Source organism: Protopterus annectens, chromosome 2.part0 (assembly GCF_019279795.1).
Source record: "Protopterus annectens isolate FY-2018-M chromosome 2.part0, PAN1.0, whole genome shotgun sequence".
NCBI lineage: Eukaryota > Metazoa > Chordata > Ceratodontiformes > Protopteridae > Protopterus > Protopterus annectens.
The window spans coordinates 256,157,297-256,168,191 of record NC_056728.1 but is presented as its reverse complement, the minus strand read 5'-3'; the positions used below and the strand labels follow the sequence as shown (position 1 = coordinate 256,168,191).

At 35.9% G+C, this 10,895-nt stretch overlaps 1 protein-coding gene across 1 annotated transcript in view; it reads left to right on the top strand.

The window, feature by feature from the left end:
* Positions 1-10,531, top strand: part of PTPN4 (protein tyrosine phosphatase non-receptor type 4) — a 3,248,454-nt gene extending 3,237,923 nt beyond the window's left edge. Inside the window, exon 26 of the mRNA XM_044060734.1 lies at positions 4,062-10,531. Within this exon, the coding sequence (XP_043916669.1) occupies positions 4,062-4,148 (87 nt within the window). The 3' untranslated portion in view covers positions 4,149-10,531. The remainder of the gene's footprint in view (positions 1-4,061) is intronic.
* The last annotated feature ends 364 nt before the right edge of the window (positions 10,532-10,895 follow it).

Here is a 10,895-nt window from a genome sequence, read left to right as displayed (position 1 = left end):
TTTTCCCTCCTGGGGCCCTCACTATGACTGTGACCCACCATTATTCTCTCATCCTTTGTTTAAGCAATTCCTTAGAGGGGCAAAGAACATAAGACCCCTGCGTAGAGCTCCTACTCCTTCCTGGGATCTCAATTTTGTGTTGGAAAAGCTCACTTTACCTCCTTTTGAACCTGCAGCTATGTCTGAGTTAAAGTTTTTGTCTTGGAAGACTGCTTTTTTGTTGGCCATTACGTCTGCTAGAAGGGTATCTGAATTACAGGCTCTAATGGCAGTTGAACCCTTCCTGATTTTTCATAAGGATAGGGTATCTCTGCGTACTAACCCTACTTTTATGCCTAAAGTTGTTTCAAATGTGGCCTTGAACCAATCTATTCATTTGCCTACTTTTTATGCTGATCCCCAAAATAAAGGGGAGAAAATTTTGCACACTTTGGATATTCACGGGCAGTTGCGTTATTATTTGAGCAGGACTAAAAGGTTCAGACAGTCTCAACAGTTATTTGTTTCTTTTGCTTTGGCCTCTCAGGGAAAACCTGTTTCAAAACAAACTATTTCTAAGTGGATTGGCCATTGTATTGCTTTTTGTTATTCTCATCATGGTAAGGAGATTCTGGCTGGAATCAGACCTCATTCCACTAGGGCTACTGCCACTTCTACTGCTTTTTTAAGGGGTGTAGCTACTAAAGATATTTTGGAAGCAGCTACTTGGAGTTCAGTGCACACTTTTTCTAAACATTACCATCTCCCTCTTTATTCCAAATCTAGGGCTGGATTTGCCACTGCAGTCTTACAGGGCATGTTAGCAGCTCCCAATGCTTTATGATTTTGCCAGCCTCCCTTTACCTTTGCTTTGGGATTCTACCCACAAGTTATGACTGCAGCAATGTGAGATGAAGAACATAGTACAGTTTTGTACCTACCATAAATGTAGATGTTCGAAGATCCACATTGCTGCAGTCCAATTTACCCTCCCTCCTTCCCCTCTGTGTTTTGAAGTGGTTGTATGGTTTGGGTGGTAGAGGTTGTCTGTACATGGGTTTTGGAGGTTTTTCTATTTTTGGCTGTGGCCTTTCTTTTTAGGGCCTTCTGACATCTGGGGCAAGAAAAGACTGAGGATATGACGTCGGTCATGCGCTTTAATACCATGGCGCACTGACGTCAGATCTGAGCGCCCATGACCGACGCCAGCCTAATACTTTGGTATTCGGGCCGACCGAGGACAGCGGACTACCCACAAGTTATGACTGCAGCAATGTGGATCTTCGAACATCTACATTTATGGTAGGTACAAAACTGTACTTTATGTTGGTAGTTACGTTTGGATGCCACAAGTGTACCAGGTTTAAATGAAGCAGTATCCATTACTAGTGAACTGGAATATAATGCACGTAAACCTTGAGCTTTGGCTGCATATTTTGAAGTTATTTTTTCTGTACCCTATTTGTTGAGTGTATTCAGTGGCAAAATGCTATTTTTACTTTCAGAGTGGATCTTTTAATAGTTTCTTGCTTGAGATGTTGGCAGTAGTTTTCATTGTTACTAAGTTTCACTATTTACAGCACAGGTTACTTCTAAAAATTGCACAGGTCGCTTTAAGAATTTTGGCATTTTTTGCTACATTGTTACATGCTTCCTGTTTGACATAAAAAGGGGCTGTTTTTAGAGTGTTCTTATGTTATGGCCTTTTTAGGTCGTTTTATTTCTTTCTGAAGATGTCTACAATAAGTTAGAAGAAAGTGCTCATATTTTAAATGGTTTTGCAATGAAAGTTACATTCGGAACCGTTTGGCTGTACTTATCATTTTGTTTTTTGGATTTTTCTTCGTTTATGATCTGCAGTGGCTGCTTTTGCTGTTTGGTTCATTTCAGAACCTAAACCTGAGGGCGAAAGGACACTGTATATCTTTGATGTCCACAGACAACTCGGGTACTATCATGGCAGAACACAGTTTTTTCAGAACATCTAATCAGTTGTTTGTTTCATGTGAAGGGAAAGGAAGGAAAGAAAAAAAAAAGACGACTTGTCAAAATAGACTAAACAGTAGTATCATGCTGTTCCTTTCTGTTACACCTACCACAACAAGACTAATAAGGCTGTTGCAAGGCTTATTCTGCCAGGGAATTGCCTTCATGTGTGACTTTTTGGAAATGTTTGGATATTAGAAGTATTCTTGAAGCAGCAACTTGGTCCTCTGCACAGTTTTACCAAGCGGTATAAACTAGATTCTTTTTCAGCTCTACAACAGGCTTTTCCAAGACAATTCTCCAGGGGCTCCTGTACCCTCATCCCTCCTCCTCCTCCCTGTCCAGTTAAGCTGTGGTAGTTTACCCCTGTAGCTTAGGCTACTGCTGCAGTGATTATATGATTAACATAGTACAGTTGTGTAATTAAACTTACTGTAACAATAGATGTTTGAACAATCTGTGTGGCAGTAGCCACTCCCTTCCTCAATTCCCCTTAATCTTGTGAGTTTTTTATGCCTGAATGTGTACATTTATTGTTATTTTCCTAGCATTGTCCACTCAACATTCTACTTTCCTTCTCACTGTTGGTATGAACATTCTTAAGGGATCGTTGCCAAACCTGTCTTTTAGTCCGCTCAAGATTAGTAGCAGTTTGGGAAACTGGAAGGTACCCTGAAGCTTTGGAAGCTTAGCAGGATATAAACCCATATAACTTATTATTTGAACTTCTACTGTTATGTTAAATTTACTTATGCAACTGTACTTTATCTGCCTCTTTGGGCAGATTCTTTGAGGAGAGGTCAGCACTGCTTTTGGAGTGCTAAAGGAGACAAAGCCAGGTTTCCATTTGAATTGAATGGATGGTAGAATATTTCATTGTAGTGGATATGCCATTGCTGTAGCAAAACTGACAGACTTGTGAAAATTGTTACTCTGTCTTGTTTGGAAAAGTCCTGGAATAGCGTTGTGTATTTTTTAATGGAAGGGATTTCCCTTTTTTCGCATTTTCAAGGTTTCTTATTTTGTTTTTGAAATTCCAGTAGTTGGAAAATTATACATCTAGACTTAGAGTCATTGGGTAGCTTTAAATATCTCTGTGCTACTTTTGTTCAGAAAAATAAATGGTTAGACTATGCTTGATTTAAGGACTCTCACTCTGTCCATTAAGATGCCTTTTTCAAGAACACTCTGACTAATGTACTAATTTTTAAATTACTGTACCTCTGATGATTCTCCAAATTGTTGAGCTCTAGTTGCATTATTTTAATATCAGTGTAATGATTGAGGACCATTTACTGAACCTCCTGTAAGCAGGTGCACTGGAAGGAGACCAATGTCTTACGAAAAGCTGTCTTTGCTACGTAAGATTCATTCTTTAAGTTTTGCTTTATTTACCAGAACTTGGAACCTCAAGCTTAACATGTTCACTTTCTACTTCAAGGTAGTTGTAGTCTCAAAGATGTTTTGAGGTGGGAATAGTGGCCTGTTGTCTTTTATCTCTGTGGTGGAACTTTCCATTTCAACAAATTTTTCTTTTAGGAAGAAATGCAGATAAATGCACAGCAAGTGTCATCATAAAATAATGAATGCTTTGTACCTGTTGGAGTGTAAATGGTTGTTGGGTATGGGACTGTATTATGTGCTTCCATCAGACTATTGTACGGGAATCACAGTGCTGCTGTGTTGTCGCGTGTACTTCATTTACTGTAGTAAGAATATGCTGTTGTGGAACTTTGTTTCTAATCATGTTAAGCAGCTTAAAAGCACTAACTTGGGGTTCTGCAAAATTTAAAAGGAAATGAGAAAAAATGTTCCTACTAAAATATGAGGATATTTGCCATTTTTCATGTTACCCTCCAGACAGGGCATGATTTACCTAAGTTAGGACTGCCATGAAAAAAAAACAGGAAAGTTGGTAACCTTAGATTAAGTAAATTTTAAATTTAATGTCAATCATTTTTTTAGACTTGTAAAATGAATCAGTAGGTTTCAGAAAGAAGGACTATTGTGATTGTAATTCACTATATTGTATCTTCTCAAGAGCATTTTTTCCAGAGAAATCCTATTCTGATTTTATTTTTTTTTTTTTTAAACAGAGTCAGTACAGATTTGTTTGTGAAGCTATCCTTAAAGTATACGAAGAAGGACTGGTTAGACCATTAAAGACAACACCATGCAAATAGAAAGGGGTCACTGTTTTTTATTATGGAATCAAATTCCTTTATATTGTCATTGGAGCCTGAACTGCCGGCAACTTTCATGGTGCCATAAACTCTGTTCGCATTAACTGCTACTTCAGAACAACACTGATAGATGGAAAGTCTGCCAAGTCAAGCTTCAGCATTAAGCACTGTTGCACTTTAAGTTAGGAGAGCAAGAAGGAACTACATTTTTGTTGAATGCTTTTGAGAGACTACAGTAGTTTCATGATTTCCTTGGGAGAGACTATGCTCATAGTGCATTTTTTGGGAACTTAACAGAATTTCTGTTATGCCATATGTATGTAAATTGTCACTGCAGTCCCATATACTCACATAGTTAAGATGCCCTAATTTCAGCAGTCACACAAGGTTTGAAATTTATACTTTGATCTTTTGTTTTAATAGTCTCATTAGAAAGCTTTTGTCATCAGAATCCATTGCTAAGAGTCACCCAGATTACTTCATGCCTGTTACTTCGTTTAAATGGTCAGACCTATAATTCCCCTGCCTAGTAATGGAAAGTATGCTATTAACTTGGTTGTCTTGTGAATTTTCTGTCTTTTTTGGATCTGATTTTCACCTGAAAGGAATAAATGTGTGTGTTTTTTATTCATTTCAAACTCGCCACTTCAAAAAAATCAGGTTATATGACCAGTTCATATAGCTAATACTGCTTCATTAAAACCCAAATGTTTAGATCATTATAGAAGTAGCAGTCTTGTATTGATTTATAATCCTTTTGGCTTTACAGTTGATGTGGAATCAAACGTGTCATCTTATAGCCGTTGCTTACTGGAATGGCAGGCACACAGTAGGAAATAGTGTAGTCTGTCTGTTGAGTGCATTATGTTATAATGTTTACATTTTACCACCATAACAATGTGTTTACAGACTGTTAATCTCATTTTTGCGTGTGTGTCCTTGTCTCTATTTTTGAGTTGTACTCACTACTTGTATGTCACATTTGTTGTGTTGAGTATGATAATTTTTAATCAGCTTTCTAGTCACTTTTTGATAAAGTTACTGTAAGTAGCCCCAATGAAAGTCAGACATTTCAGTGATTCAGCTAGCTTTTTGCTAGACAGTACAAAGGAGCAGTTAGCCATGACAGGGATTGCATTAGGGCTAGACAATGGCACACCTTGAGTAAGTTGAAACTCAGCTATGAATAAGTATTAATTTGTCATTACCCAGCCCAAGTGCCTTATGAGGATGAAGCATGTCTTTTTAAATTGCTGAACGTTGTGTAAATCTGTAGTTGATGCTAATTTGAAGTCAAGTACAAAATGTGTTTACACATAAAGAGAGAGCCTAGATTTTACAGTTAATATGGAAAGGTTCCAGATTTTTCTTAATGTAGTTCAGTATTTATTCTAGGCTAACATAATACTAGGATTCCATGTTGTAATAGAGAATTTCTTGTTCAGCTGGATAAAATGCAGTGAGATACCCTCCAGTTGTTTCCAATAATACATGTCTAACAAGTTAATTGTAGATGGAACCAAGTCTTGGGTCTAAATTATCATATGGGCTGTATTTTGGAAAGGGAAGTAGTTATGGGTGCATTTGTATAAGTTGTGTACATGCGTTTCATGTTATTTGAACTAGCGAGTCGCCCAATTTGAAATTGGTCATTGGAAATTTCATATTTGTTTAAACAATTTTTTTTAACACCTCACAGTCTTAAGACATTAGTTAATATCCGGTGCATTTAATTGCAGGAAGGTTTAGAATGTTTCAGTTGTAATAGCCACATGAAGTACTTGAGAGTAGAAATGTGGTGCGGCTTAGATGCTGCCATTTCATCTAGTACTTCAGTACTTTAACAGTACTGCTGAATTATGCTAGGGGCTGTATTTCACATTGTAGCTGTGAATACCTTTTCTATGGTTTCCATTGCCCAGACATATATCTTTCAGTCACTTGCATGTTTAAAACCTTGCTGCATGTTGGACTTGTAGGAATCAGTTCTTCCTTCCATTAAGTGCATATAAACTTAAACTTTCCATTCCTCTGGTTGAGAGAAAAGGTGCAAGAATATTCCATGTCCCCTTTTATCTTTGTTTCCTTTCCTTGACTCTCTGATGTTCTTTAGCCCAGGCTTAGTAGATTTCCTTTAAAATGCTGGTTAAGTTGAGGACATTGTGAGAAGGCACACATTTTAAAGGTACCTTTAAAGCATCTGCACTATTAGTCTTGAAGAAGCAATGCCATGTGGGTTTTCAGCTTGCAAATAAAAATACTGCCACAGTGTGTTTACAGCATTAAAAATACTTTAACTGGAAAACTGTTTCAATTTGCTTCTAGTAGAATATATAACACAAATTACTGCCAAAGCATTTATTTTAATATTATTTGGAGTGACTGGGGGGGGGGGGGGCTACAACTGAAACAATAATTGTACAGTGTATTCCTTTAGTATGTTTTTTTTTTCTTAGCATACATATGGAGTATAATACAACCTGTCCACTTAGTGGGCATATAGGAATTCTGGAGCTAAATTTGTTTTCTTTTAATTAGAAGGTTGAGCAAACTTTTAAAAAAGTCACTGAAAAAGTAAAAGTATGATTTCAAGTGATCACATTTCTGACTTTCTGTGACTGTTGGATTCATAGAAGTGAGTGTGCATTTTGTCAGGAATTAAGTAAGCATTATAATGCCATTATTGATGGCCTTGAACAGGTGTCCCCAAGTGGTGTAAATTAATGTAACAAGCTTATGTATTTCATATGAAAATATATAACAATGGCTACAGTCTTGTTTGTTCTCTTTGCACATTCATACATTTTGTCATTGTGTATAGCTATAAATATATATACAACTGTCTATGTAAATAAAATGCAGAAAGACATTTCTTAAATTAAGAAAGTTTTTAAACATTATGCCTTACCATGCACCACAAAAAATATTATTTTAAAGACATGTCATTTTTGGCACCTGGCACTATATTCAGACCACAAAATGGTGGTTTAAATGGCTTTAAGATATTTTTATATAGCCGGATCAAAATCTGATTGCTGTAATACTCCCTGGGGTTTCAGATCTCTGTATTGTTTATTTGACTGAAAAATTATTTTTTGTGTGTCATGCTGTGCAAAAAAAAAAAAGAAAAAAAATATGAATGTATTTGTCATTGGATATGCTAAATTGCAGATGGGTTAGAGAAATGACTGTTTGATTTTATGGATAATTATTTTTCATACCATTTGTTTAAAAAAGAAAAAAAATACAAAACAAAAAAAAAACTTTGTAACACTTCCATGATTTGAAATCTTGCAGGTTTAAAGTGTTTTTGTGTAAATAAGAGCAATATTATGAATATTGTCAGTCTAGTGCCAATGTGTTATGTACATATTGTTTTTTTTTTGCGTACTGCTGAGACATGCTTCTTGTCTGTAATAGTGTTTTTTTTTTTTTTATTCTTAAGTTGTTTCCCTTAAAGCATGATATAAGGTCCTTTAACTACTAGGTCATAGCAGGCATCCACAGACATGTATGTCAACAACAGCCATGCTCTAAAATTTAATGTTAATATTTAAAGGAAATCCTAAAATTAAATTTATGACCACATATCTTTGTGAACATAAGCATGTTTCTGTATGAGCCACACATTCTGCAGTATAGTATACCGAATTATGGGATTATGAGCTAATAACTTTTCACTTTAAAACTAGATACTTAATTCTCAAAGGTGCAGTGTGTGTACAAATCTGCCTTCATGCATTTGATCTATGCTGTACATCAAAGACCATTTCTAAATTACATCTTTCCCTCTATCTTCATCACTGACTGTACTTTGTTGTAGCCAAGAATAGCTATGTGAGAAATACAAATAAGAACGTGACTAATCTTGAATTTGAAATCTGTACTATGTATTTAGATGTTTACCACAAAGATTAAGGCCTTCTTCTGAGGCCTAAATTATATGTCTGATGAATACTTTTGAATCTTAAAACCAGCAAAAAAGCTCCAAATGTCTTTGCTCAGGAAATCTTTACTAAAACAATACAGTTAAGTCCTTTTGTACAATATATAGTAATCATGGACTGAACTGATCAAATGTAGCTAATGAAAATGATATATGAACATTGCTCTGACATTGAAGAAATGCAACAAATGCCCTTTTTAAACATTCACACTTGTGTATGAATTTTTATGAAAATTTGATTTGTCTGAAAGTGGAGGTCCATGAAAGGACAGACTTGAGGGTGAAGAATTAATTTGGCAACTAAAACAAACAGTTCTAAATTTATAGGGATCGTTGATTGTTTCTGTTTGATGTCTTTAAAAATGAAGTCTAATTTTCTTTAGGTCATTGTGTTTTTTGATATTGAATTATTTTAATGTATAATTTTGTTGTAACATTTTTATTGGTTTGTAGTGGTCAAGCGGCAAGGTAAAGTTTTTATTTTAAACTGATCAGTTTTTTCTATGTTTCCAGATTTGAAAGTCTGTAATTAATGTATACTGGGCCAAAGCACTCAACTGTCTTCTTGATCAAAAACATTTGGAGGTTGTTTCTGGGACTGAGTTTTTTTTTTTTTTTTTTTTTTTGTTATTGCTTCAGAGCTGGTTATTTACTTTGAAGCTAAACCAGTTTCATTTCTGGACATCATGTGATGCCACAGGCACCCTCCGTACTCTCATCTTGGTCACTGTGATTACCATTAGATCCAGACAGTGCTTGTGTAGCAGAATTTGAGGATATTTTAAGGCCAACTATCAAGCTCACTACTGATATTTTTTGTTGTAAATAAGATGTAGGCAGCCAAGCTTTATTTGCTCTTTCCCACTATTACTACTTTTCATGCAGTCTTTCAAAAGCTTCTAAATGTTTACCTGTGCCCTTTTCATCAATCATATTTGAACATCACTGATTTTTTTTTCTTGGAGTATATGAAAAAACCTCTTCTTCCTGCTTTGTCAGCTTGTATTGCTGATGTAGACTGAGAGCCTAAAGACATTTAATTGAGCTGAGTTAAATGCCTTTTCATTCTGGCCTGGTCTGAGACCTGTTCCACACAATCCAGTCACAGGAAGAACATATTGTTTTTATAGTAGTCCTCACCTGCTCATCATAGGCAGTGTGCCAGATCTTAGTATCTTGCTGACCATGCTTTCCAGCTTGTGTATATTGTATTTATGCTTTTTCCCCTGAAAAGAGGCCAGTAGCATAGTGTGACTAATTTGGTTAACAAAGGATAAATAAATATAATAGTCCTTCAACTCATCATAGGATAGGGTTAGATCTTAGAGTGTCCTCTTACTCAGCACTGACAGGGTGCCCGTGCCAGATCCTAAGTGTATCTTGCATAACATCATTGTCATGAATCCTTTGTCAAAGAACTGCAGTGTTATCTCTATTGCTGTCACTCTATACCTATTGACTTTACAGGGCGGATGGAATGAATCCTTACAATTTGAACAGTGATTCCATTATTAGCCAGTATGCTGATGACTTATCTACTTCCTTTGCATCATTAGTAATTCTTCAGAAGAAACTTGTTCTCCAAGACCAAAGATTGTCACCCTCTCTCTTTTTGTAGAACAAAATCTTAGTCCTGATGGGGGGAGCTAGCAAATGTTCTGAACAATTAGGATGGAAATTGTCTTTTTATCTAAAGTATTGAAAATAAAAATTATGTAAACACAATAACAGCTAGAGTCAACAATACAGTATTTTAATTATCTTAATTTTGAAATGAAAGTAAAATCAGTTTTCACTAGTTGTAGAATAGTTTTGTCCACCAAAAGAGCTCATGCTTCAGTGGAAATGTCCCACTTCAGTATCTGAAATGGAGCAACTGTAGTTGGCAAACTCTTACTTGATGACCATCGCAAATATGACTGACGTGATTCATTTTTTCATCTAGAGGAATAAGAAACTGCACTGACTTTGAGATGGATCTGTTCTGTTGTCTTCCACAATTCTGCAAGCATGCTTGCCAGGCTGTTCCTCCTCACATTTTTAAGTATTAGATCACTTGCCTCAGCTTTGAGATTAAGAATGGGAAAACAGCATACTAACTAGACTGTACTGAATTTCTTAGCAGTCCCAAAGTTCTGCAAAATACTGCCTTTGAGTTCCACTGCTGCAATGTGGCATCTTCTGGAGAAGATAGAAGCCATGCATTGTAGTACAGATAACACGCAGTGCCACAGTGCTTTATTTATTTTGCTGCATAGCTCAACATAGATTTGATATGTTTTTTTTAGACTACAAGTAATGTTGTGGTTGTTTGCGCACAAGCATTCTCTGACCTGTGGTAAGGAGGCCACAAGGATTGACTTTAGGAATATTGGCAATAGACAGTTATTAGTCACACCATTTTACAGTGTTGCACATACCTAGGTAAGATACAAAAGTTAAAAAAAAAATCCAGAGATGCATCATCAGTTAGTGTTTTAGACAAAGAGAAAAATGCAGATATTAGAGTGAAAAGAAGAAAAGGATAAAAGACAATTTTAGTTTGAGGCGTAATATTTGCAATTCTAGCTAGGTATACCTAATGATTAAGCCAGCCCAAATTTTCAGTTTCCTCAAAGCAATGTTTGGTTGCTCAAGGTCACACGGTAGGCAAAGAAAGGCTGAGGGGAAAAATCATGTTCCAGGGATAATAGCTTGTTAACAGTTCACACAGTTAATGCTCTTCTTCAACTGACCTCTATTCTTAAGATTAGAAATATAAATTATGTTAATATGATTGGACTGTTGCTATGGACATTTCT